Source organism: Frankliniella occidentalis, unplaced genomic scaffold (assembly GCF_000697945.3).
Source record: "Frankliniella occidentalis isolate FOCC.00 unplaced genomic scaffold, Focc_3.1 Scaffold13, whole genome shotgun sequence".
In the NCBI taxonomy this organism is placed as follows: Eukaryota; Metazoa; Arthropoda; class Insecta; order Thysanoptera; family Thripidae; genus Frankliniella; species Frankliniella occidentalis.
Window position 1 is genome coordinate 2,158,836 of NW_026267143.1, and position 26,852 is coordinate 2,185,687.

A 26,852-nucleotide genomic window follows, 5' to 3' on the forward strand; every position below is an offset into this window, starting at 1 on the left:
TGAGTAGCCAAGGGCAAGGAATTAAAGGTCACAATAATTTGATTTACCCGATATTCTTAGAAATTAGAAGAAATGTGGGTTCGCACGGGGTGGGGGGGAGCAAGGTGTAAAGAGAAAGGCACGAATGGGCACGAGAAAGATAGCGACGAGGAGAAAATGTAAAAACGTGTACTGGCGTTGTGTATTGTTGCGTCTCCATGGCGACGGCACGAACCCGCCATTGTTTCACGTCACGTTCTCTCTCTTCAGGCCCGCCCCCACCCCGCCTTGCTCGTCCCGACCCTAGCTCGCGCCCCTCTCTGCTCTATACCCCTCCGACCGCCTCTGGCCCACCGCTTTGGCAAGCCCCTGCGACGATAAAGGACCTAATATTGGGGCGATTTAGTTCCGAAAGGTCCAAATTAAACCAAACTAAGGAAGGATCCAACCGGTCTTTTTGTAAACTAGGTACTCCATTTTTCCTTTCTAAAAAGCAAAGGGAGTGCTGTGGGGAAGCAGGCAGCAAACCGAACAGCAATGCCCGATTTCGCCCGATTGTCACTCTAATTTTTACAATATGCGACATTTTTTTATTTTATTTTATTTTTATTTTTTTTGATTGAGGTAGCACAATTTTTTGGACTTCACTGATGACGCGAATTTCACTGATGTAACAAGTAGAGTGAAAATCGGATGAAATCGGGTTTCGCGTTTCAAGAAGACTTTTCAAACCCAAACGGTGGATTTATTCTCGTGAGGTGCCTCAACACTATAAGTAGGAAAGTACTTTTTTGTACGTGTCGTATGTAGTGATTCGCGCGTACGCAGTTATCACGAAATCAGACGAAAATATATAATTGTATGCCCGTAAACCCAAGGCGCCGTGGGCGTGGGCAACGGCGATTGATAAAGGCACCCCCCCCCCCCCCTCACAGCATGAGAAGTGAGCGGGGGTAAATTAGCCACCTGGTACGATGACCGGTTTCCAAACAGTGACAGCGGCGGCCCGGGAAGTCCTTTTGGCGCTTCTTGTCGGCTCTTGTCCTGAACGCCCTTACAACCCCTTCGAAGAGTGTGTTTTTAAATCATTCAGAGCGTCCTAGTGAAGAACGGCTCTCCATTTTAAGAGACTCCAGAAGAGACTCTTTCCTCTCGCTCTTTGAAACCAGTCAAGGGTGTATTACACTAAGGAGAGAGCTCTACTGCCGCACTCTACAGCCAGCACTTGGACTCGCGACTCGCACTGCCATCTCTCGACGAACGAGGCAAGTACTTACGCGCAACGCGCTCAGCGGCGCTCGGTGACTCAGTCGGTTACCCAGAAGAACCGGGGAATTCAAATACCTTCGGGCTGAAGACCTTGAAAATTCAAACATTTAGAAAAAAAGTCTTGATAGACTTTTGAAGGACGTCTGATGTCACTGTTGAAGCAACTTTACATTGTTTTCAAAATTACATAGATAGAATGATAAAGAGAAATATATATACATATATTTATATTATATTACAATGACCACACAGTGCACTCTTTACAGCAATTAAGAAGTAAGAAAAATATTCATTGCATTCAGAACAGTCTTATAATGAGGACAAAATTGATATTTCAATTAAAACAAAAACGATTTTTCAAAATGGATGGCAAACATAACAGTGAATCAAGGTACACTAACAGAAGACTAAGGTATCACAAGTTATTCAAAATACATATTTACAAGTAATCTTGGACCATTTCTTATCACAATTTTTAGATGGCTTGATTTGTCATCAATTTGAAAGAAAAAAATAAGACTATTTACACCAAAACACTTATTTTTTTTTAACAAATTTAAGGTGGCACACTGAGATTTAAATCTGACTAGAAAAACTCCAGGGATTTTTAAGTAGTCAATTTTGACAAATACCATTATTGTAGAGATTCGTTCGTGCTGTATAATATTGGAGAGCTTTTCTTTAAACTCTTCTGATTTGAATAAATTTGCAAATGATTACAGAATACCATAATCTAAGAAGAGAAACCAAAATTGAAGAAACCAACTCTCCATGAGGGCAGCGTGAAGCACAATTCAGATTTGTTCATAGCTTGGAGGTGGTCGGCATCCATTAGCCACAAATTTAGCACCATCCTATACACAACAGTAAATAAGAAAAACAATACTTCATAATAAAAGAAGATACCTGTAGTAAGTAATTGTACTAAACTTACGGCGAGCTTATCGGGGAGGCTTCTCCAGAACTCGTAGTTTGGAATCATCTCAAACCCAGTAGCTCCACTAATAAAGTGGTTAGCTGCTGCTCCAACAATCATATACGCAAGCCATAACACAAGCACAACTATGAGAAACAGTGCACCAGATGAAATGCCTTCTCTCACAACATTTGTTGAGTAGTATTCTTCAACAGGCCTGAAGCAGGCTTCTGGAGACTGCAGCAGTAAATGCTGCAGAAGAAGTTGATTTTAGACTACATAATGAAAAACTGTATTCAGAACTAAAAAATTCCTCGAAGTTTACTCACATATTTTACTTCAAGAATGGGCTCAAATCTGTTGTAATTTTCATTGAATGAAAGCGTGGACTCTACCTTATCCACACAGTCTAGCTGAATTTCTGTTGCTCTTCTCATAAGAAAATAATAAAAAATTGCATAAACATGGGTTTGCAACAAATGTTGATACCACACAAGATATTTTATTACAGTTTGACTCTTAAATCTATACTCACATGTCCTCTTTCTCATAGTTCATAAACACAGGACCATAAACACCTTGAGATGTGAACGAAGCTCCACCTTTTGATCCTAAGTCCAACACAGTATTGTTATCATCAACCATGCATATCTAGAACAGAAAGGAAATAATTCAAGAAACCAAATTACTCTAAGTAATAATGCAACTGTTATAGTCTGTGCTAACTTTACCACTGAATTATTTGGACATGGCGACAGAGCATCTGTACAAGGGTTAAAGTAGAAAACCACTTTACTATCAGTGTCATTCAATCTAAAAGTTGAAAGCATAAAACAATAAGTCATAATCAGTCATTAATAAGAGTTCCAAAAGACCTGGGGGCATAACTTAAATTCACAATAGTAATTGAATGTACAAATGTCCACAATTTTAGCGAAGGAATAGGAACATGAATAAGGTGATTGAACAACAAGACACTATCTTGAGTATGACCCACACCCAATGCAAAAATCACGAATGGACACAATCTGAACACAAAGGACAACAAAGGAGGTGTTATGTAACACTGCACGGGTGTAATGGAAACTTTGGATCTGTGGTATGAAGTTATACTTACTTTAAAGTACTGTTCGTCAGAGCGGTCAAATTGACGCCCTCGCCCGTGGGGAACCCACAGGTGCACTCTTCTAACTTATCGCAAATCACATTTTTATGTTTGAGTGAGGTTACCGGAGATTGGATTTCCATCACAACAAGAACTACGAACGCAGTTGACAAACTCCATGACATTTTATTTAAGATTGGCATTTTCTCAAAAATAAGGTAAAGGGAGTATTTCTGAAATCTGCTAGGTCAGTTCTGTAATTAAGAAAATACCAAGATGCGTAATTCGGTATCCTTCGGTGTCTTCGAACTATAGTAGTCAGAGCCCAGACACAAACCACACCAGCAATATGTAATTGCAAAATGAAAACATTTCGGCATAACAACTGTATTATCTATTTCATTCAATTTTCTTCTTTTTCTTGAACAATACTTTTACTTACAAATTCTCGTCCATGAAGCATCAAGCGGCCCTTTCTGAACAAGCAGTATACAGTCCAGAGTACATTTTAAAAGTCGCTCCGACATTCCGATTCCGACAACACCGACAAACGCATACCAACGCAACAGCACGGAGGCAACAGCTGAAAACATCGTCCCATGGTCGATCGAAATCCCATGATCTCTCTGAGATACACTACAGCACACTACGTGATTGTTTTTTTCTTCTTAAGAAAAACATTAAAGAAATGAGCCGTCGGGTATTTGCAAACGATACTGTCGTGTTCTCTTCTATAGTGCTGTCGAGGGCCGAAGGGGTAGGAGAGACTAGACGTTCGTTGTCAAAGGACCAGACTGAACTGAGTTTATTAGCAGCTTTATCACAGAGGTGGACAATACACAAGGATACAGAAGGCCGTGACTAGACGACTGTGGCGCTATCTGTTGTCATACACAACAGATACAAACTATAGGCCGAATGCAACGTGCAGATCGTCTTCGAATTGCCCGCGCTTTTACTTCCAATAATGACGCAGCCTTTTATCAAACTGTTTCCAACTCACGTAAATTTTGTAGCAGGCCACGGCGGGGCGGGCGACGGTGGGTGCGTCAATGGCCGAAAGGTACGCCTTTATAGGATCCTTTTGCATGTTATTTATGTACCTTTCTATGGTACATCATGGAATTATTTTACAGATATTTTACCGTTTAGTTTTCATTTTATGTTTTTATCAATTCGGATAATGGCTTACGTAGCATACTGAATCGTAAGAGCTTAAAGCAGACAGCGTCTCCGGTCTGGAGGTCTCTCTCTTGTTTGGCGCAAACGCTGTGACTGTTGTGGAAAGCATATAAACCTCCATCCGAAACAGAAATATTGTTGTAATCAAAGCTGAATCTTTAAAAAGAATCAGACGCTCTTAAATCTTGAGATTTGAAAATAGAATACTTGCACAGCATCGTAAAAAAAGTCTTACTATTTCCTTATTTACTGCCAAAAATGTAAACTACAAATTTTACCGTAAATTATTTAAATTTAAAATTTCAGTAGATTTACTCTATACTTAAAATGTGTATTATTGGAATTAGCTTTTCTCATATATGTTTCTTATGCATTTATTTCAGTCATGTTTGCCAAAGCACAATGTAACTACTGTCAGGAGGATGTGTCTGGAATACGAGTCAAATGTGCTGAGTGTACAGATTTTGAAATATGTTTGCAGGTAAGAGAAAACAATCTAGTGTGTATAATATCCATACCTCATAGTCAAATTTTCAAACTGCATGGATTTTACAGTGTTTTTCAGCTGGTGCGGAAATAGGACAACACAAAAATAATCATTCATACCAGTTCAAGGTAATGTTATTTATTTTCTTGTCACTTATATTTACTAAAGATGTGGCCCACTCATTAACTCTCTCTCTTCTTTTTTTTTTATAGGATTCTGGAGCCGTCGGAATTCTTTTGGGCAAAAATGGATGGACAGCCAAAGAAGAGCAACACTTACTTGATGCTATTGAACAGTATGGATTTGGAAATTGGGAAGATATAAGCCGACATATTGAAACAAGAACTCCTGATGGTACCAAAATTGATTTGACACTAATTTTAACCAGGAAATTATGCTTTTGCATTTTAATTTATCTATTTGTGCACTCCCTTTTCTCATTTTTAGAAGCCCGGGAAGAGTACATCAACCGCTATCTGGAGGGAAACATAGGAAAAGCAACTTGGAATTCGGCTGCCAACTCCCGTCCTTTGTTAACTGAAATCTCAATTCCTGATGATGGTCCTTTATCTCCTGAACAAATAAATAAATTGCCACCTCTTGATATTACTCCAGATGAGGCTGCCCAGCTTGGTTACATGCCCTTGAGAGATGACTTTGAAAAGGTACATTTGGCATCATTTAAATGTGAAATGTGCTTTTGTTCTCTAATTTTCTTAAGTTGATCCATTAACTGTAAATTTCAGGAATTTGATAATGATGCAGAAGCACTTGTGTCGCCTTTATCTATTCACCCAGTTGAAGATGATGAACTAGACATTGGTAAGAGCTTTGTTTTTGCCATTTTTGCAATGTTTAAATGAGTGTGTCAACTCATAATGACAAGTTTTCTTATGTTCATTATTTTCAGCTCTGAAGCTAGCACAAGTTGACATGTACACCAGACGTCTCAGGGAGAGAGCTAGGCGTAAGCGAGTTGGGCGAGATTACCAACTTGTCGCCAATTTCTTCCAGCCCACCACTCGCAAAGACCGCCCCGTATTTAAGAAGAAATTACCACGAGATGAAAGGTACACACTTCTTACAATAAATACTCTATCATGAGTGCCAATTCTAAACTTGATTTTATATTATGTCTTAACTTTCTGTTTTTGGTTCCGTAGAGAATTTCAGGACCACATGCGAGTTTTAACCCAATTTCATTCATCTCAAGAACATGAACAGTTTCTTGCTGGTGTACGTCGCCAAAGAGAACTGGAAGTTCGAATCAATGAACTATTAAGGTACAGACGCCACGGTATCACAACTGTTGAAGAATGTCACCATTTCGAACAGCTGCGTCAGGAAATAAGAGATAAGCGACGGAACTCGGTAAGCAGCTCTGAAGTTTAACTATCAAATCTATTTTTTGCACAAATCAAATGTCATTATTTACTGTCAAATTACTACATTGTCCACTTTTGACTAGGACAGCTGCAATGTGTCCCTCTCTCCTCTGTCAGCGCAGTCAAAAAGAAGGTGAGCTGAATGTTCTTTCTATCTAAAAACTATTGAAGCTTCAATGCTACTCCGCTCCAAGGCAAAGATCTGTGAAAGTTTTCACTCTTCTCACAACCACCCCTTAACTCTAACTTTCTGTAGAATCACCTATGTTCACTATACACACTATAACAGTCAAATCCCTGTCCTTGTAATTGGGATCTGTGTTACTTACCCTGTTTCCTTTAACAGTGCGTGTCAATGCAGCAACTCGGCCAAGGCATGCTTGTTTTAGAAACTCACTCTCAAACAGTATTGTCATAGGGTATTAGATTTTCATCTGCATGTTTTCTTACAAAATTTCTTTAATTTTCCAGAGAAAAAGGCGGCTCATTCTCAATCATAAAAAAATCAACATCTATGGGAAACGATCGTTGCTTGTTCCCCGTGAGTCCAGATAGTGGTACTGAGGGTGGCGGGGAGGCAGACAGTGATGACACCCTAGCAGCAGATACACCTCAAGATGTTGCTGCCCTCCCTGGCTATCCTTTACTCTCCAAAGATGAAGCTCAGGTAAGATTTTCTCTCCTTTCCTCACATATCGTCAGATTTTACTATTTTGCTAATTACCTTTCTATGATTTTCAGTTATGTACCACACTTAAAATCACACCTAATCAATATTATGGCGCCAAGTACTCTCTTCTTGAGGTTTGTTGAACTTCATTAGCTGTTTCCTGAACCACCTTGTCTTGTCTTTGTTAATCAATACTAACAATGTTGTTTATTTTTCTTTTACAGATGCATGTTAACAAGGGTAGTAAAAAGGAAGATGGACTAACTCTATCTGAGGTTTGTACCTTAGATGGAGAACCTTTAAAACATATTTTTAATTACATGGTTGAAAGTGGTTGGATCAGTGCAGGCTAGTTTATCTAAATTTCTTTATCTCTTAAGTATAATTATTTCACTCCCATTGCTTTTGTTTCTGAGAAAAACAAATATTTGTCCTAAACATATAATATTTAGTCAAATATTATTTTATAATTGTGATCAAGCTTTTTAGCACTGATATCAGGGTTAGATCTGACAATCATTTAACCTCTAGAAGTTTTTTGCATTATGCTCATAATAATGATGTTCTATTTTAGAGACGTCAATATGATGAAAACTTCAGTGAGATTACGATTGTCAGTTTCATAAACAAGTGCCCATTTGTTTCTTAAAAAATTTACAACTCCTAGGCATCTTATACCTTTTGTTAAATTGTTATTGGGTAGTTAGTACCCACTGAATTTTGTTATAATCTTTTGGTGTATATTGCCAGTTATGAAGGTCTATAGGGATCTGGGAAAGTTTTCTGGTTGCTTAATCTTACGTGCATTTTAGTAAATTTCAGTACCTGAGCACTGCAAGTATACCATGTAACAACCTTATGTACCCTTGTTGCGCCATTCTTTGCACAGAGATCTATATAACTATTTATAGTGTAAATTTTATAGAAAATACATCAACTTAGTCATTTTTTTTAATCCGTATATTTAATGTTGTATTCAAAGACTTTAGTTCCTTGGCATTCCTCAGGAAGGAACTTTCATTTTGAAAAAAAAAAAATGAGAGAAAAAAAATAAGAACTGAAAAATAAATCAACTTTTGTACCAAATTTGCCGTTTTCTAGTTTTGTCCAAGCCACTTAACAACTTTTATATTCAGCTCAACACAGCAGAGTGCTCTGAAGTATTAGCCGCATTGCAATGAGCAGCTCTCTTGATTCCAATCTAACATTTCACTCACAGGGTTGCGTTTGGAAGTTAACATGAACGCCAGCTCAATATTCCTAGCACCCGTAGGCCCTACTGTACAAATGATACTGACACAGTGTTTCTCAAATTTTCGTCGGTTTTGCACTATCCTCGAGATTTGGCTTTAAAGACGATAGTGGGAACTGTGGGAACTGACTTTATCTTGCAGGGAAGGATAAAGCACGTAAATTCAGAGTCTCTGCTCTGAACTTCCCTGTATCAGTCATTGTCATATTGTCATGTTGTATCCCGTCAAGCGCAATGCGAATAACCGCGCTCCTTGTATGGGGGTCCGTGTTAGGCGCGCCACCAGGAGTTGGGGCTCCTCCCTCCAAACAATGGCCGGTGCACAACGTCCTGGCTGCGCCGCGGCCGGCCGTGCCTCGTCCTTGGACGCGAGGTGAGGTGGCCCGACCCGGACCACCACCTTGCCGAACCTGGCCCAGCCCAGCGGACCCAGCCCCCCTACCGGCTGCCAAAGGGTCTGAGTCACCACACAAGCGCCGTGGGTTATCAAGCGGATCGTACCAGACGGGCTGCCACAAGGACCTCGGAGGGAATTCCACCCCACCTTAGCAGTTCCCTGAAATGACGACGGCTGTTTGCGAAGGTGCAGGCGAGGGGGTAATCACTCCGTGAAAATGCGTACACCTCAACTGTTCTCTTTTCCACTTTTATTTACTTTTTCACCGTTTTACAACGTTTACTTCATTTCTATGCCTATATCTCCTCTATTTTATTCATTTTTGATCTGATCAAGGCACGATTAGTTACTTTTGTTCACATTTTCTTTCAGTTTTCGTCACTTTCAGTCAACTTTTTGACACTTTCACTTTAACTTTTATAGAAATGTGTACACCTACTTTCTGTAGTGATTACCCCCTCGGGTGCAGGGGAATCCTTTCGCCCGTGCGTAAGATTGCAGTCCAGAGTCACAGTCAGCGCCGACGTTGCTCGAAAATCGTGATTTTGTCTCGCAAATCGAGGTATTGGGGTCGAATTGTCATCGTATCACGATAATACAATGTTCATTTCTGGTTGGGACACGGGATGGGTGGGTTCGCGTTTGTACACTGATGATTAAAGTTATACCGGCAAGCACCCGCAGAATGCAATAACCACCTTGTCCCTACGAGCAGGTGTTGGGCCAGAAATGTGTACCTATGTTTGCGAGTGTTGTACTGCGCAACAGTGCCCTTCGAATGACGTAGGGATAAGAATAGCGTGTAGAACGTAAAATTTACCGATTGGCGAAAAGTCCCACATTTACGTCACAGTGGAGATAAAGGCTTGACCAATCACGAACCGTTACGTTCTACCCTCTATTCTTCTTCCTTCGTCAGTCGAACTTCAACTTCAACTTGCACATGATAAATTGCCACGCTTAACACTAGAGTAGCACTTCAGAGTCCTATCCAATTTTACGGTTTAACAGTTGTTAACACACAAATTCCCAGTCAAACGCAGAATAAGCACAATAAGTACGTATCCGACACGGTGTTATACTTTTCGCCAGTTGAACACATCAGACAGCAGTGCATTGCATTTCTGTATCCCGGGGGAAGCCCGAGCCGCGTTGGTCTCGCCGGGCCAGGCCACGCAGCCGCGCCGACCGGCTCGGAGTTGGGGCCCCCTCGGATCCGCCCATTCAGCTCTAGCCATCGGCGGAGCGATACAACATGAAGAGAGCACAAAACCTTTAGTTTCTATGGCCGCGGCCGAGTAGGACCAGCGAGGCGTCCAACGGCAGGAACGTCAATGTTCCTTAAGTCGCAGGGAAATCCCGCGTCGCCATGCACCCGCGCCACCGCGCCCCGCGTGCTCGCCGCCGAGCTGTCGCCGAGCTGTCGCGCCGGGCGGGATGCTGGCCGCGGCGGTCCCCGGGCCTCGATGCTATCGCCAATGAGTTACTTGTTGTGCGCATCCCTATCAGGCAGCCCATTGAAGCTGCGGGTGCTTACGCATCTACTCGTTGCCTCGGCGGAATCGATTAAATGGCTGGTTTCACGAAAACAATATTTACAGGAAAAACCGTGGAGGAAAACAGTTCAATAAGTTTTCTTTTCTACGAAGTCCTGCCTGGTGCATGGTCCATTTGGCCAAGCCTTAGGCGTGGCAGCGCGAAGATGTGGAGGCGGCGAGTTGGATTTTCACATTGAATTATGTTGTCTCTCAATAATTACGGCATCGATGGCCATTTGTATGACGATTTCTCACCTTCCGATTCGGGTTAATAGCTCAGTGAAGTGAGGGAGTGAGGGGCAGTGAAGCCCAGTCCAGGATCGCCGAGGTGCTACCTAGGCCTACGATGCGAGCGACAGGCAGGCAATCCCCTCAACCCCGGAGAGCTCATAAGTTGCCTAACTCTCCAGGCATTCCAGCAGACTCCGAGCAAGAAGTCGTGAACGCGTTGACTGGACAACAATTTTAAAAGCAATCATTGTTTGTCAAGTTGGCGCGGAAGACGAGTCACACGACGGCCCCACTACTCGCTCGCTGGCGAGTTGGGAGAGTACAGGAATAACAGGGGCCTGATTCGCACCGCCCGCATTCGTAATTATACGGTACCGTATCACCTCTTCTACCCATGGTACCAGGGCGGGTAGGGGATCGTCCAGAAAGTACGTCCGCTTCTCTTAGATTACCTTCGGCAAATGACAGGGGCTCGGCGCCTGCGAGACTAAGGGTGGGCCACCCCGCACCACACGCCTGCACTGCAGGCAAGGTTTTGCCTACCCATCGGGCGCCATGAGAGCTGCTTGCATCGGCTCAAATCAGCAGGTTCGTAACGGCGACTGACGGCGTACTTACTGGGTGATCCCCATAGGCAACCCGCCCGCACGTGAGCGCGCAGTTCAGCCTGTCTACGGAAGTGGCTGGCCACCGCGGTGTAAACATTCCGAGGAAAGGAGCGACGCTGACGAAGCGTGCCGCGCCACGCTGAGGGAGCTCGCGGCTCAGAGAGTGAGGCTTATCGCCGTGACGTGAATGTGAAGGAGGCAAGAGGTTCAAGATTTTCGTCACTCCGTGTCTAACACGCCTGACAGGAACAGTCATCAGCAAAGTGTTTCTTTGACTTTGAACTTCCGCAGCCTTCACCATCGTCACAATCGGTCACAATATCACCCGAACCAAATTCAGCTGCCGTCGTCTGTAGCGGGAAGTTTATGGGGGTCGGGGGCTGTCCCAGGCCAGGTGCAGGATGCAGCATTCACACATAAAGTGCACGACTTAATGGCACACATTGGTGACGCACGGCCGAGCTCTATAATAGCTCCAATCAAGTCATCGATCAAGAAGCGTGGGGACTGTCGATTGTCGAATATTCAGTATTCATCTTTTCATGGGCATTTCAATTAGAAGGAGCAGGATTCCGCGTTCATTTGTGTGGTGGTGGTAACAACAGCTATTAGACTCGCGAAATATTATTTGTGCGTTCAGAAACTTTTTATTATGTCGTGTGTTCGCTCTCCTCGCCTCATGATTTTACCCAGTTTTGTTATGCTCTGCGGAATCATCAGTAGAACAAACAACTGCGTAGCTAAGTAGTCTTTTGCAAAAGTAGTGTCGTTTGAGGTGGCTTGAGCTGGAGTTATTTGGCACATGTTAAAGGGTAGGCGGCTGGCTTGATAGGGCCGATCGTCCCGGACTGCCTTACGGCTTCGAGCGATTAGGCAATCCGCCCGCCAGCAACGCCGGAGCACTCGGGCTGGTGTGCCAGACAGGCCACCCTTTAACGTCCACGTCCACACCACCGGGCCTTCGTCGGAAGGCAACGCTAAACTGCTAAACGTGACGTCGCGTTCAGAGGGGAAGAAGAGTGGAAAAGAGAAGAAGAATAAAAACACGACTGGAGGAGGCATGACGACGCCTTGACGCGCTGGCTACCAGCGCCCCGCGGTGAAACCGAAGCACCCTGCGCTCAGCAGCGACGCCGACCGACGCCCTGGCTCGGCTCGGCTCGGCCCGCGCAGTGGAGCCGCGCCCCGGCCGGACTCGTTCGCTTCGAGCCGCTCGGCTCGACACGGCTTCGGGCTCTCCCCTCTTCCCCCGCCCGGCTACGCCCGGCTCGGGCCGGCTCGGCTCCGGCCGCGGGGCCCCTGTCCCCTCTGCCCGGGAAAAGCCTCCTCTCCCGCCGGGCCGGCAGGTCAGGCAAGTGTAGCTCGGCCTGGCGCTGAATCGCTGTTCAGTCGAGTTCAGTCAGTACAGCAGTGCGCCCGGGGCAGGATACGTACGCAGCGCGCAACACAGCAGCATGGCAACGTCAACACAAGGTAACGCATCGCCAGCGGCAAGCCCTTCTAGGCCTCGGGGGGCAGCCCACAGACCAGCCCACAGGGCAGACCGGTGAAGCGCCGCCCAGGGAAGTCCGGCGCGCGCTCTGTGCGTATGTTGGCACGTATGCGTGTCCGCCGTAAAAGTGTTGTTGTGGTCCCAACGCGGACACTGTCTTTGTGCGTGGGAGAGAGAGTGCAATGGCGCGGGGGGGGGGGGGGCAGATTGAATGGGCCGCGTGTGTGGCTGAGTGGCTCACCTTGCCGGCCAGCCATTATTACGCCGGGGAATCTCCAGGCGTCCGCTGTGCTGCCCCGACGCTGTATTTTTAGCGTTACGAAATGAGACTGCGCGCGACGGCCGGCTCCAGAGCTGAGCGGCGACACTGGCTCCACGGGGGCGGCCGCGCCGTGCCGCGCCACCTGCAGCGTAACCCTCTCGTAATCTGGCAGCGGCGCAGCCGGGCGCAGCCGGCGGGGCGCGCGGATGGTTGGATAGGCGTTGGAGGTCGCCGCGATATCGGCGGCCGGCATGGCGGCCGCTTCCTGTGTGTGTCGGGGGCGGCGGGCCCGGCCAGCCCGGCGTCGGCTGCTGCTCCAGTGACGGACGGGGTGTGTCAGCGGTGTCAGTGCCCCGGGCCAGGCACGGCTGCCGCGCGTGCGTGGCCGTGCAGTTAGGCCCCGTGCGCGACTCTGAGAAAGCTGCAGTCGGAGGAGGGGAGGAGAGGAGTGGGCCGCGGCCGTTGCGTCACCGCGTGAGCGCGCGCTCCCGGGTGCCGGCGCGGCGCGCACCTCCAGGGTCAGGGCAGGTTGCCGGCCCGGCCCAGCCTGCCCCCAGCGAGCCGGGGATATTACGCTGCTCAGATCCGGTGTATGGGGTGGGGATTCGATCCCCAGAGTAGACGGTGGCTGGGAATTTTTGATTTTTTTTTTTTTCATTTTTGGTCCGGTGCGCGGCTGCGCGGCGCGGCGGTGGAGTTCCCCAGCGCGCACGGCCCTACCGCGGCGGCGGCGCGCACTGGGCCAAGGACAGGCAGAGCCGGGCCGGGGACCGGGCCGGCAAGAGGAGCAGCTTTCTTCCTTTCCCTTTTCCTGAAATACCCATCATCTCGGTCATCGCCACGCCACACCCGCCCTCGCGCGATTACGTCCCCGTTGCGTCGCCCCTCGCGGCCGGCGAGGCCTCGCTGCGGGAAGCCCGGCCGGGCCGTCGCGTGTTGCGCTGCGGGGACACAAGTGGCGCCCGCCGCAGGTGCCGCAGCAGGTGCCACAGGTGCCGCAGGTGCGCCGGAGACAGGTGTGTCGGTGTGTGGCCAGCGCGAGTGAGTGTTGTCACCCCCGCCGCCTAAGGGCGGACGGACGCGGGGTGACGTCACCTGCGGGGCGCGGCGGTGCGCGGCCGCCGCAGACACAACCCGAGCCGCGTTGGTGTGGGTCGTGCCGCGCGTCGCCCCGACGACACCCGATTGCTTTAAGGGGGGCAAAGAGCAGCACGGTCGTATTTCTGTCTGTCCACATTCTGTGCAGCGGCCGGTACGGCCCGGCCGTGGCCCGTGGCCCGGGTCGTGTCGGGGCGGGGCAGTCCCGCCAAGCCCCGCGGAGAGGCCGTCGGCGTTTGGCTCGCCCATTGAGATTAGGGAAAACCACTGGCCGCCAGCCGGACTGTCCTGAGCGTGGCGGGCGGGAGGCTGCCTCTGGACCGCGACCCGGAGCCGCGGTGGCCGCGGACCGCAGGCGGCCGCCCGCCGCGCGCTGCAGCCGCGGTGCACATGGGCTGAACACCGATAGCGCACTCACTATGCGTGACGCCGGATGGCCCTTTTCCGCATTTTGTGGCGGCTGCTCTGCCGCCGGAGCCGGAAACAGAGGCCGCCGCGCGCCCAGCGCACCGCCGCCCGGCGCCGCGCTTTCACCGACGCGCCGCCGACGCGCCGCGGAGGGAGGACGGGGAGGGGCCACCAACTCAGTCCACTCCAGTTTACCCAAATCGGCGGAGGCCGATACGGTGGGTTTTAGAATTGCCGACGTGGGGGGGAGGGGCTGCTTCTCGACCGGCAATGACCAGGGTTTTGCGCAAGGCGGTAAGGTTAGCCCACCTGACTTCTGCTGGCTCCGCGCTGAGCAAAGCGTCCGCGAAAGCAATCCGGAGGAAACAACCTCCCCGCCAGCTGCTTTTCTTTGCAAAGCCCACTGCAAACAGCGGGGCGCGTGAATGAGTCAGTGGCTGGGAGTGTCACTTTCACTCAATGGTGGGGGTGGGAGCCGCTGCTCCTCTCTAATCGCAGTGGCCACGACGGACGGCGGGGGTGCTCCTGCTGCGGCCGGGAGGCTCCCCCGGAGGCTCGCCCAGAGGCTCCCCCAGAGGCTCTCTCAGAGGCTCCTCCAGAGGCTCCCCCAGAGGCTCCCCCAGAGGCTCCCCCAGAGGCTCCCCCAGAGGCTCCCTCAGAGGGTAACCCAGAGGGTCACCCAGAGGATGCCCTAGAGGTTCCCCCAGAGTTTTCCCCAGATGCTCCCCGACAGGCACCCCGACAGGCACCCCCAGAGGCACAACCGAGGCTCCCGCCCACAGGCTCCCCCAGAGGCTCCCCCAATCACCCGGCTGCCTCCCGCGACTTGAATGAGCCGGAGGAGAGGCGGCCGTGACGTCACCGGCCGTGTTGTGCCGCCTCGACGCCTCCCCACGCCCGCGGCCGGGTGAGCGCGATGCTGCTGCGGGGAAAACCTTCCTTGCTTCCCACACCTGCGCGGCGGCGCGGCGGCTAGAGCGGCGGCAGTTCTTGCTTTGTCACTTCGACATGGGCGAGATCTCACGGCGCCATGGAGTTGGACGGGCGCAGGGCATCAGCCCGGGCCGCGGGCGCGGGCGGCGGCGCAGCGGCGCGAGTGCGGAACCCCCGCACTGCCATCGAAATCAGGACAATTAGATGCCGCCCCCATCGGCCCCCCATGCTCACCTGTCGCCGTCACGTCGAGGCTGGTTGCGTGCGGGCTGATCCGAGCCGGGCCGAGCCGAGCCGAGGCGTGTCCGTGAGCGGGGCCGCGCAGTACAGCACATACTGTACCGACCGCGCATGGCATTCGTGACTAAAGCACAACATGTCCATGCCCTCACGGTCGGCCCTGCCCGGGATTACGAGTTCTCCTAGATTTTCGCCTCTCACCTTTCAGTCAGTGTTTTTCCCTTGTGTGTCGCAAATGTGTTTTCAGCAGATGGCCCATTTGTACTGAACTAGTTTTTGTTCGCGCATCGTTTAGCAGTTCTTTTATATCTTTATTATTTTGGGGCAACATTCTCACCCAAGGAAAATGTCTTACGATACCACACCACCGATTAATCACAGTGAAGTGACCGTGACGTTTTCTGACATCACCAATCCTGTTTTTCACTGATTCATTCGGCAAATGAAATGACGAGAGCTCAGCGCCTGCGAGACACTGGGTAGGCCACCCCGCTGTACGCGCACGCACTGCAGGCAAGATGTTGCCTAGCTACCAGGCCAGGCGGTATGAGAGCTTGTAGAGGCTGAGCAGGTTCGTGACGGCGGCGAATGACGGACCAGACGGGCGTACTTTCTGGGCGATCCCCTGGGCACGGTCGGTAATGGTGGGTCCGCGACTCCGACCTCTGTTATCGTGCCGCGATTTGGACAAGAACCCGTCGGATGGCATGCGCTTGGGGTGCGTGCGGAGCAGTGGGGCAGCAGTGCGAAGCATGACATTTGCAATTTATATTCTGCGTACGGAGGTGACGGCCCGGCCCGTGGCCTGGCCCGCTTGTTGTGGCACGACTCGTCTCAATATTCAGTCTCGGTGCTTACACTGGCTCGCCCATGTTTGCGGGGCTTGAGGTTGAGGGTCAGAGGCTGTGTGTGCACGCGCGCCACCGGCCGGTGACATGAGGGGGGCTCTCGGGGCTCTGCCTTCTTCTGGTCTACATTGAACTCGGGCGTCCGGGAGCTTTCGTCGCGGCTGTTAGCAAGGAAGCAGGACGAGGAAAAAAAATAGTTAGCTGAACTGACTGACCCCTCCTCTAGTATGGGGGTGTTTTGCTGAGTCGAAAATTGGGAGGGAGAATATGTGCAAAGAAGTGACGAACCGAAGCCGGAAACAGAAGACATGACGACCTAAAGTGCCATTTAGAATTGCTGTGCTTGTTATGAGTTACCATAGTTCCTACAAAATTGTACTACTTCAGTTGTTTCGTATATTGTAATTCTTTACATGTGTAATATTGTTTCCGGCTCATACCTTACATATTCTCCGTGTCCGTTTTCGATGCGAAATACCCTGCTAAGGAGCCCCACAACGAATTTTTCCCCGAGGTGACGCGAGAGGCGAGAGAAGTGTTAGGGGCCTTGGGCGTCAAAAGTTCTCTCCACCGAATATCCCAGGCATTTGGGCGCTCAGGGTGGGCCATCGTCTTGGCACGGCTGTTTGGCGGGTTAGCCTACGCAGCTCTGCCAGCACGTCGCAGGTGCTAGCAGTAGTAGTCACCTCGTGAGACGCCCATTGTGCGGACAACTTTAGAGGACTGCAGTAAATGGTGTCTGCTCCGACTTGAAGAGGACTTTTGCTTCCTCGGACATTTTGTATGTTGCCTGCCGCTCTTCTGAGCTCCGATGGGCCTTGGAAACGTACCGGACAAAAAGACGACAACCTCGTCGCATTTTCGCCAAGCCTGTGTACAGAATACTAACACACACAGACACACAAACACACACGTTTGCGCGCGCGCGCACTCACACAGACTTTTTCAAGGAGGTGCAAGGGGGCACTGGTATTCCAAGGCACGGGACCGTCGCGGTGTGCTGACCTGCCTCGAGAGTTCCTCGATTTCCACTTTTCGTATATTGCCCTATGCTGTCACTTGCTTCCCCCGAATTTGTTCCCCCGACTAACTGACCTGATGTCGCGCGTAGGCGGGCTTGCCTGTCGAGCCTGACCATCGCGTTGAACAACGGGCCGAGCGAGTAGACAACCGCCCGCACGTAAGAATGTGGTACAGCACAACTACAGAGGTGCGCTGGCCAAATTAGCCAACCTGGTATGCAACACAATTCGAAAGTTAATGTGTTTGTAACTGTACAATGATGCGAACGAAAAAGGGACAGTATTGATAAATCTGACTCCCCCCCCCCTCCCTTCCGTCCTGCGTCTTGCGTAAACTCGCTCGCCTTTCATTCACATCTTGCTCCTAGCCATCCCCCACCCCCTCTGTAGCGCGCCCACGCAGCTCGCCCCCCCCCTTCTCCCCCCTGGAGACCCTCGTTAAAAGGCCCTCACGCCCCCGGGCCACCCCCGGGCCACCCCAGCTCAATTCCTCAATGACGCCCACGCTCCGTCCAAGAGCCACCCCTTGCCGTGCAGACATCTTGGAACGCGACCCTCCGCCACGACCCACAGCCCCCTCACCCACGCCATCTCCGACAAGCAATAAATGGGTAAATCATTCTAGTATGGCATCCGCTGAAATCTCACGACTCTCGCAATATCCTAGGCACGAATCTATACCCCGTGTCCATCGGCCGACGCCATGAGCGACAAGACTTATTGCTTATTGCTATCTCTTATCTCTCTCTCTCTCCCTCTCTCTCGCGTTGCCGTGAGGAACTACTTCGCGGACCCTGTTTAGAATCAGCAGCTAGACGTTGAGGGAAGACGAGCACGCTCCGATCCTAACCAGCCCTCTGTTTGCTCTTTGTCCAGGTTGGGTGGCGCTCGCGGTGGCGTGCCTCGTGAGCTCTGCGGTGGCCGCCCCCCAGCAGCCGTCGGCCGCGGCGCTCACGCCCCCGAAGGAGCCCGCGCGGCCGCTGTGCGTGGAGGAGGCGCAGCTGATGCAGGCGTCGCCCGTCAACGCGCTGCAGGCGCTGAGCGACGGCCAGCGGGCCTTCTCCGTCAGCCTGCTGCGCCACCTGGCCGCCACCACCGAGGGCAACCTGTTCGTGTCGCCGCACTCCATCTACCAGGCGCTGCTGCTCGCCTACTTCACGGCGGCCGGCCACACGGAGCGCGCCGTCAAGAGCGTGCTGCAGCTGCCCGAGGACGTGGGCAAGGTGCCCATCATGCACGCCTACAAGTTCGACGAGAAGATGCTCGAGGCGCGCGCCGCCAACTCGTCCAGCTACGAGCTGCGCTCCGCCAACCGGCTCTTCATTGACCAGTCGCAGCCCGTGCGAGAGTGCCTCGCCGGCATCCTCCAGGTAATGAGGACTTGGAGACGCTCACTTCCCGTATAGCAGCGTCACAAGATACCTTCCCTGTGTATATTTGCATCCTCCAAATCCCTCAAAGCCCAAATAAAGTGAAGCAAAAAATATAAATATTCAACTGTTATTTGAAACTTTTGGCCTTTGGTTGCTTTCAGGACACGGAACTGCAAACCATGGATTTCGCCCACAACCCGGCTCAGGCTCGCCAGACCATCAATCAGTGGGTGGAGTCTGTTACTAAAGGTCAAATCCGAGACCTCATTCCGGAAGACGGTGTTCACGAACAAACCAAGCTGATCCTGGCCAACGCCGCCTACTTCAAGGGTCTGTGGCAGTCCCAGTTCCCGGCCGAGAACACTCACAAGGAGGTGTTCCACATTTCCTCTTCCGAACGAGGCTTCGTCAACATGATGAAGCAAAAAGGCAGCTTTAACTACAGTAAGTGGTGGTCGCTTTTAGATCGGCGCGAAAGGGAGATTGGAGGGAGGAGCGGAGAAAGCACCCGCATGATTGGGGGGGGGGGGTGACCTGTGCTGTACGTGGTACCTGATCAAGCTACTTCCTCGACAATAGCGCTGCTGAGAATGAATAAGCCCTGGGAAAAGTGGGGCGAGTGGGGCGCTATGTGCGGTGCCCTTACAATGAATGTACCGAGGTGAAAACGAGGAGGAGTTGAGCGTCCCCGCTCAAGAGTGTGCGCACATTTTGTACCTGCCAGATGATTCACGTGGCTCTCCTCTCGCGTGTTGCAGAGGTCTCTGAGCCCCTCGGCGCGCACGTGCTGGAGCTGCCGTACAAGGGCCACGACGTGTCCATGTACATCCTGCTGCCGCCCTTCGTCAAGGGCATGGGCGTCGAGGGCACTGGCGGCGTGTCCGGAGGCGTGGACGGCATCATCAGCGCGCTCACCCCGGAGGCCCTGCTCGACCTCGTCGACGACCAGCTGATGGCCAGGCAGGTTGAGGTCGCCATCCCCACGTTCAAAGTGGAGCAGTCCGCGGACCTCGTCGGCGTAAGTATTCCGTGAGACACCACCGGTGGCAGGTGGCGGGCGCCTTGCTGGCCCAGCGAGATTCGCACAGGAGCTGCGTCCAGTGTACGCGGGTGGCTTGGGTGGCTCATGTCAGCCATGCTAACAGCATAGTGCAGACACCCCTGACACTCCCCGACACCCAGGTATCTGGCCGCAGCTGAGCGTCCTGGTGTGCCTACACGCCTGCATGCGGGGCAAGCATCTCCATTCGCTCGACAGCGCTGGGCGCCCGCCCTGCACAGTCTGCTTTCATTGTCCTGCTGGAGGCGATCCTCACCCTCTCCGCTTCTTTGCAGACTCTGGAGGCGCTAGGCGTCGGTGACCTCTTCAAGCCGTCGGCCAATCTGACCAGCCTGACGGGGCAGCCGGGCATCACGTTCGACCGCATCATGCACAAGGCCAAGATCGAGGTGGACGAGCAGGGCACCAAGGCTGCCGGGGCGACCGCGCTGTTCGCCTTCCGGTCGTCGCGGCCGCTCACCCCCATCCAGTTCATCTGCAACCACCCGTTCGTCTACATGCTCTACGACAAGGGACAGAAGACGGTCCTGTTCGCTGGGGTGTATCGCACTCCCAAGGCTTGAGCAGTTACTTTTCGTCCCCGAGTGAGAATAAGTGTGCTTGTGTGTGTGCGTGTGTGTGTATGTGTGTGTGTGTGCGCGTGTGTGCCTGTGTGCCTGTGTGAAGGAGGGGGAGTAGAGTATGGGCTAGTTGCGTGGATGAACGTGAGTGTGTGGCATTGGACCTGATAACTTGGCCGACCATTTCCCCTTTACTCCACCCCTGCACCCCTCGAAAAGAGTCGCAGGAAGTCGTGATCACGATCTGGTGAACCACCCCATCCCGTCAAGAGGGAAGTCCAAGAGACAAGTGACCGGCGCTGCCGCCAGCCAACCGTCGTCTACCGTCCCCGCCAGGTTACGCCGATACCAGCCTGAAGCGGCTACGAGTTTCAGCTGGCATGGAAAGTCGTTTCACATCGCAACGACGTCTCCTTGACAATCGAATTCTAAGTCATTTGTATTTCTTTTTAAAATGTCATGAGAGCGTCGTGACCGTCACCCATAATTCCTTAACTGCTTTGCAATGTCCACCGCAGGAAAAGTAACTTATTTTGACTTTCAATTTTCCCCAAATATTTTATACACATAAATAACGCCAAATCCTCAGAAAAAAATATTTGCACAATCTGTATTATAGTGATAGTAATCAGTGTAAAACCGGCGGCATTATTTCTAGATGGCTAGTATGCAATTGAGGGATAAGCTATTGTTTTATATCCAAAGTCATTATTTAGTGTGCAAGAAATTATCTGTGACATGTGTCTGTCATTGTAAATATGACCTTAAATTCTGTGTTCATCCAGTCATGCATTTGGTCAAAGTTGCATGGAGATGAGAATGAACTAGCTAATTTGAGAAATTAACGTCCATCCTGGTGAGTATATGTATCATTTATTAGAAAAATTTGCATTCCGTAGTTTTGCATTTTATTTATTACTTGTTTTTTATGCAAAAGAGACTCAGGCTTCAGAAATCTATGACATCTACTGTCAAGTCAAATTTGTACTTATTGTTTATTTAAATTTATATCTCTCCTCATAGAAAAGAAGAGAGACTGATTTGTATATTTTCTTGTTGAATTTGTTAAGTTTATCTTACCTTATTTATTCAATTCTAGGCTGCACCCAAAATATTGCAGGGGAGTCTCGTGAAAGACCCCTTCTAAACGCTTACTCAGTTGTAGGCCACACCCCAGCTTTCGGGTTTCAAAATCGGGAAAAAGGGTGCAGTCTAGAGTCGAATAAATACGGTACAAAATTATTGTTTAGTGACTGAACGTTGTTACCACTCCCTGTAGTGCTCTGAGATGTCTCGTAACATAGACAGCATTGCATGTGTAGTGTGGGCCATCACCTACAATGCAAGCATTCAGTTATTCTTAATGTTTCTTTTTCTTTAAAAGAATATTTTTTCTTAACCTTACTCCACAAGTGCAATATTGTATTTAATTTATTTATGAGATCTGAAATACAAGAGTTTCAGTTACAGTACTTGCTTCATTTAATGTGATTAGTTTAAGTTATGACAGTGTGGAAGAAAGGTACAGCAAAAGACAAACATGAATTTCATTACATATGTATTCTTTATTTGCATTAACAATCAGTATAAACACATTTTTGACGTTAGAGCAACTGTGCATGATTCATTTGAGTATGTTCAGGTATAGAATTGATGCATTAGCTAGATGCAGTACACAGCACCAAAAAAGCATCAAGACTCCTAACAAATAAAAAGGGAAACCTATTATGACTAGCATGTGTCCACAATCATCGCATAAGATGGACGAATGGACATCACAGAACCTTTCTATTTATAAAATCATGCACAGCTCGATTGCCAATTCTATTGTGACTTAGTGTATGTATTCAATTCTATGCTGCACACAAATCTGTGCCCCAAATTTTAAAGGGGAGTCACAAGAAAGACTCCAACAAAACCTTTGAAAAATGGACACTTGATTTTAAGCCTCACTCCTTTTTGTTTCAAAATAAGATAAAATTGGTGGACTTAGAATTGAATAAATACTCATCCAAATGAGAAATAATGGATGTCAAAAGGACAAGAGAGTGACAAACCCTAACATGCATACATTTGCCATTTAAAAAAAAAAACTTCAATAAAGATTCAATTGAAAGAATGAAGAAATAAACAAACAATAAAGACAATAAACAATGTCTTAAAACAAATAAAAAGAAACAATACAATTGCTGATGTATCTTGATTACCCTCACTGGCTTGTGACTTACCACAAGCCATTTTGAATTTTTACATAACTGCTTACTTAGATCTAAGACCGCATTTTAAAAGAAAATTAAATAATTGAAATGCTATAAGTAATAAATGCATTTCTAATTGTTAAAACTTAAAAATAAAATCACAAAAAGTTAACTATTTCCGGTCATACGAGTGGCAATGGAGAACAGAAAGTTACGATGCATAACCAGATTGATAAAGGTCCAAGCTTGCTTGGCCTTCACCACAAATCTGAAAATACAGAAACATGCCAAATTCTCTAGCTGATAAGGTTGTAAAGTAAAAATTGTGAAGTCAATGCAAAATCCAGTAGAAATGTTAGAGATAGGGACAGCATGATTGATTTTCTAGGCAGGACATACAAAAAGAGCTATAGAAAATGTTTGGGACAACCCAACTGATTAGCTTGTACTATGTTCTCTAAGTCAAATGATATGGGTGTAAGATAAAGGCAGAAAAATAATAGATAAATGACAATGACGACAATTTAAGTACATTTTAAAAGTTAAGTGGTAGGCATGAGCAGGTCTCACCAAAAGTGATTTTAAAATCTTTAAATGAAAGTCTTGTCCTGCAAAGCATAACAGTTTAGACTCCAGCTTATTACCAAAGGAACATAGATCCACTTGCCAAAGCATTTCCTTCAATAGACTATTGCACATTTTCCATCACTAGGCTGTACACACAGATAAATAAGTTTAGAACTGAATGAATTAAATAAATTTTACAATAAATTCTGAACAATATTAGAACACGCATCCTGAAGAAACTGTTAATCACTTTCCTCAAATTTAAATTATTTGGTCCTTTTGTCTTCTGATGATAACTATTTAACAGGAAGCTACTGAGCTCTTGAAATCATCGAATACTTGAAAATAAGTTTAAAACTGATTTGTTTTCCTGAAAATTATTGAAAAAAACAAATGTATTACAGTTACCAGTGTAAATTTATAGAACACAGGAATTTGACAACATACCTTTTGAGATCTAGTCTTGCTAAAAACATTCCAAAATCGTAGAGTTTCATCACCTGCTCCGGTTACAATGGCCTCCCCATCAGGAGACATTGCAAGGTATAGAACTCTTGTGGAGTGACCAGTGAGTTTCGCAACTTGCGAAAGACTTGGGTATTTCCACACAAGAATTTGATTTTGTGAATAACCATGGGTGCTTACCTGAAAGTAAGAAGACAAGATGTCAATAAACTAATTGCAAGTGAAATATGATTACAAATGTGTGACGGGTTCATCACTCACAAGTTCAGAGGAATGTTTACTCCAGGCAAGGTTACAAACTTGGCTGTTTGTATCCACACTTTGCATTGGCTGTCCTGTCAATGTATTCCAAAAACGAATGCATCTGTCAGCTGTTCCTCCTCCACTAGCTAACAGCCCATGATGGTGAGGAGACCAAGCAATTGCTGAAGGTAATAAAATTTAGGATCAGATTTTGAAGTATGATGATAAAGCACAACCAAACAATCAAAATAAAAAGCAAAAAGGTGAAACTATAATTTAACACATTAAATCCATACCTTTAACTGCAGCTACGTGTTCTGTGTATGTTTGAACAGGTGAAAGAGAATGGAGGTTCCAAACATAGAGACGATTGTCATTTCCACCAGAAGCTAAATACTGATTGTCGGGAGACCATTTTAAACCACACACCTGTAATTATAATAAAAACAAAAGGATGTCAGAGATTAAATCGTACTTAAGAAAGAATTAAGAAACACTCATTCTGCACATGTTGTATGGTGTAAATAAGTGAAGTTTATCCTTATGAGCCATGTGTAACAGAGAGAATGTTGGTCAATGCCATTATAGTATTAATGTTCATCAACAGATAGAGTTGTATTAGCATGTGCTTCACCTGGTAATAGGAATATGCAATATTCTACTGTTCATCAATATACTGTCATATAAAATTGTTCTCTTCTCGTTAAAATTGGTAATTACAACCTATGTACCATACAGTATAGTTTACAAATTTGGCTTAGGCCATTTATGATGAATTGTCAATTATATAGGTTTTAGAAAAATGCTAAGCAACAACCGTGGTGCAAGGTGCACTCATCAAATCAAGTTTCATTTCTGATATCTGACATGTCTTTAAAATTTGACCGAAAGCACTACAATAGACTCGTTAATTCACAAGAAGTTACAATTTGGTTTTACTTGTATGGCTGTGGGTGTTGTAGTTTCTGAGCTGAAAAGAGGACCTAACTCATACACCATGCACAACACCCAATACGGAGGTAGAAATAGAAGTAAAGGACAAGGAAAAAGGGGCAAAAGAGTAAGCTTAACACAGAAAAAACAATCTGTACTTTTTAAGCAATGCTCAGAAGATAACAATTGCAGACTACCTTACCTCTTGGCGGTGACCAACAAGCCTTCTTTCTGGAAGAATGGACGGGGTTCTGACATCTTTTTGCATAATAAGGCGATCTCTGCTTCCTGACACAAGAGTATCTCCATTCCAAGCCAAAGCTCCAACACGGGAAGAATGACCTTGCAGTTTGTTGACCATCTTGCTGACAGCAGTATCCCAGATTTGTACATATCCCAGATGTGTCCCAACTGCTACAAGGTTTCCCTAAGAAACAAAATAAGGTAAAATAAATACGATCATCCAAAAAAGGATCAGAATATAATGATAGAGCTACCATTCAAATTTTGCCATATTCATAATTTTAATGTTCTGGAAACAAGTCCACATTAATGTTTCAAAGAGCTGTCAATAAAATAGAAAGAAATTGGGGACTAAGGTTCACTTTTTAAGTGGCCTGTTCGCCTGTTCCGGTACCAAGAATGGGTGGAGGAGCCGGGGGTCAACGACACATTGGTCGGGTACATTAAGTGTGTGGCGTGTTATCATGGGTGCTGTTTAAATACAAGGAGCAGAGCGATGACAGCTTTCTGCAACCGCACACGACTGGAAGGGAGAGAAGAGATATGGAAGACCGTGCCTCCCCGCCCCACACGGAATAGTATAGCAATTGGCTTAACAAAACTGGAACGTTAATCAGCAATGTTTATCGAAACTGGAACCGATACCAGCAATCTTAATCAAAATAGGAAACTTTTGCCTTTGGGTACAGACAGCCACAAGGGAATGTGTAAAATTGAAAAAATTAATAAAATAGACTCATTAAAACTTACCCTTTCATTCCAAGCTACAGATGTAACAGAGTTTGAGTCCCCTGACAGGTCACAAAGACGGGTAACTTGACTTGTACAAGCACTCCATAAGTAAACACATGTTCCCAAACCCACACTTAAAATATTAAGGCCAGACCAGTCAACAAGATTCAAATAAAAATCATCTCCAAGCTCTGGCGCATCCAAAACCTACAAAGTAAAGAAAAAAAATAATGTAGAAAGACAATTATAAAAGTTAAAATTATTAGCGTAAGCTTAACGGATGTTACTGCACCTTAAATGGTATTCTTGATATCTTGCGTGTTGCTTTGCGAGGTGATCTGAGTAGTTTTTGACTTCGGGCACTGACAGGAGAAATAGAGTACGGCGAAGTGAAATTGTGGCGCTTTGTTGGTGTTGAATATTGAAATAGGTTTCCTCCATGAAGTGGGGCAAGAGCTCGACGGTCATCAGTCTGTCCTTTCATGTCTTCAATGCCAGCTTGCAACAGTTCATTTTTTAACAAACAAACATAAGCAGCACTGTCTCTGCATTCCCGATTTTCTCTTGAGGCATCACTATTCTCGCGTAACTTTTTCCCAGGTGAATTGTCCTAGATTTTATAGAATAGCAAGGGTTAATTAGAAACAATTAATTCATTTTACCTTAGTTCAAAATTTTTAAAGAGACTGCACAACTTACAGCTATCATGGCAAACTGTGTTTGCCAATTGTTGCCTGCACGTGCTGGTATGAATCTGTCACCATTTGTTGGCCCCCGAGATGGTGAGCCAAACTGCGGAGAGGAAAATGGTGGGGGCGAAAAAGGAGGTGGAGTCCCAATCTAGATATAAAGTAAACACAGTTACACAGGGCTCTCTGATATTCTAGTCGGAAAATCCTGTTTCTGTTCATCAAATTTTTCAACAAAGATCAAGGATTTTACTTACTCTATCCATGTAGCTGCAGCTCTCTTTGGTTGGTGTTTTAACTGGAGACATTGATGGACTCCAACAAGCCTTTTCAGTTTGCTGAAGAAGCCGGCGTTCATAATCTTGATTTATCATTTTTAAATGTTTTCTTGAACAACCAATAAAATGTAGGCTACGTGAAATTAATTTTACTTGAGTGGTTTAACAGAATCCAACTGGAAATAAGGA

The 26,852-nt window shown here is 47.5% G+C and overlaps 4 protein-coding genes across 8 annotated transcripts in view; 2 read left to right on the top strand and 2 right to left on the bottom strand.

Annotated features, from left to right (window-relative positions):
* Positions 1-1,445: 1,445 nt before the first annotated feature.
* Positions 1,446-4,049, bottom strand: LOC113202341 (uncharacterized). Of its 3 annotated transcripts, XM_026416524.2 has the most exons (7): positions 3,712-4,042; positions 3,282-3,523; positions 2,896-2,977; positions 2,700-2,815; positions 2,494-2,593; positions 2,183-2,416; positions 1,446-2,102 (listed from the first exon to the last, which is right to left on the bottom strand). In XM_026416524.2, exons 2-7 carry the CDS (start codon positions 3,470-3,472, stop codon positions 2,043-2,045), a joined length of 783 nt encoding a protein of 260 aa, XP_026272309.1. In that variant the 5' UTR covers positions 3,473-3,523; positions 3,712-4,042; the 3' UTR covers positions 1,446-2,042. The 3 variants fall into 3 exon arrangements, with proteins under 3 accessions (XP_026272309.1, XP_052119599.1, XP_052119598.1); XM_052263639.1 differs by lacking the exon at positions 3,282-3,523 and having other exon boundaries at positions 3,712-4,049; XM_052263638.1 differs by lacking the exon at positions 3,712-4,042 and having other exon boundaries at positions 3,282-3,541.
* Positions 4,050-4,172: 123 nt separating this feature from the next.
* On the top strand, positions 4,173-8,079 carry LOC113202359 (transcriptional adapter 2B). Of its 2 annotated transcripts, none has more exons than XM_026416547.2 (12): positions 4,173-4,332; positions 4,835-4,932; positions 5,007-5,066; positions 5,151-5,292; positions 5,386-5,603; positions 5,685-5,760; positions 5,849-6,008; positions 6,102-6,309; positions 6,407-6,456; positions 6,795-6,990; positions 7,065-7,127; positions 7,218-8,079. In XM_026416547.2, exons 1-12 carry the CDS (start codon positions 4,188-4,190, stop codon positions 7,344-7,346), a joined length of 1,545 nt encoding a protein of 514 aa, XP_026272332.2. In that variant the 5' UTR covers positions 4,173-4,187; the 3' UTR covers positions 7,347-8,079. The 2 variants fall into 2 exon arrangements, with proteins under 2 accessions (XP_026272332.2, XP_026272333.1); XM_026416548.2 differs by lacking the exon at positions 4,173-4,332 and adding an exon at positions 4,537-4,711.
* Positions 8,080-12,323: 4,244 nt separating this feature from the next.
* Positions 12,324-21,787, top strand: LOC113202333 (serine protease inhibitor 88Ea). The gene is made up of 5 exons (XM_026416510.2): positions 12,324-12,492; positions 18,199-18,692; positions 18,857-19,139; positions 19,454-19,713; positions 20,031-21,787. The coding sequence occupies exons 1-5, from the start codon at positions 12,474-12,476 to the stop codon at positions 20,316-20,318; spliced, it is 1,344 nt and encodes a 447-aa protein (XP_026272295.1). The 5' UTR covers positions 12,324-12,473; the 3' UTR covers positions 20,319-21,787.
* Positions 21,788-21,860: 73 nt separating this feature from the next.
* LOC113202332 (fizzy-related protein homolog) overlaps positions 21,861-26,852 on the bottom strand; it is a 17,155-nt gene continuing 12,163 nt past the window's right edge. For both annotated transcript variants that reach the window (XM_026416508.2, XM_026416509.2), the window contains exons 2-10: positions 26,643-26,839; positions 26,396-26,536; positions 25,989-26,306; positions 25,715-25,903; positions 24,924-25,148; positions 24,085-24,217; positions 23,807-23,970; positions 23,528-23,725; positions 21,861-23,450 (exon numbers count right to left, since the gene is read on the bottom strand). In XM_026416508.2, coding sequence (XP_026272293.1) covers positions 23,409-23,450; positions 23,528-23,725; positions 23,807-23,970; positions 24,085-24,217; positions 24,924-25,148; positions 25,715-25,903; positions 25,989-26,306; positions 26,396-26,536; positions 26,643-26,759 — 1,527 coding nt within the window. In that variant the 5' untranslated portion in view covers positions 26,760-26,839 and the 3' untranslated portion in view covers positions 21,861-23,408. The remainder of the gene's footprint in view (positions 23,451-23,527; positions 23,726-23,806; positions 23,971-24,084; positions 24,218-24,923; positions 25,149-25,714; positions 25,904-25,988; positions 26,307-26,395; positions 26,537-26,642; positions 26,840-26,852) is intronic.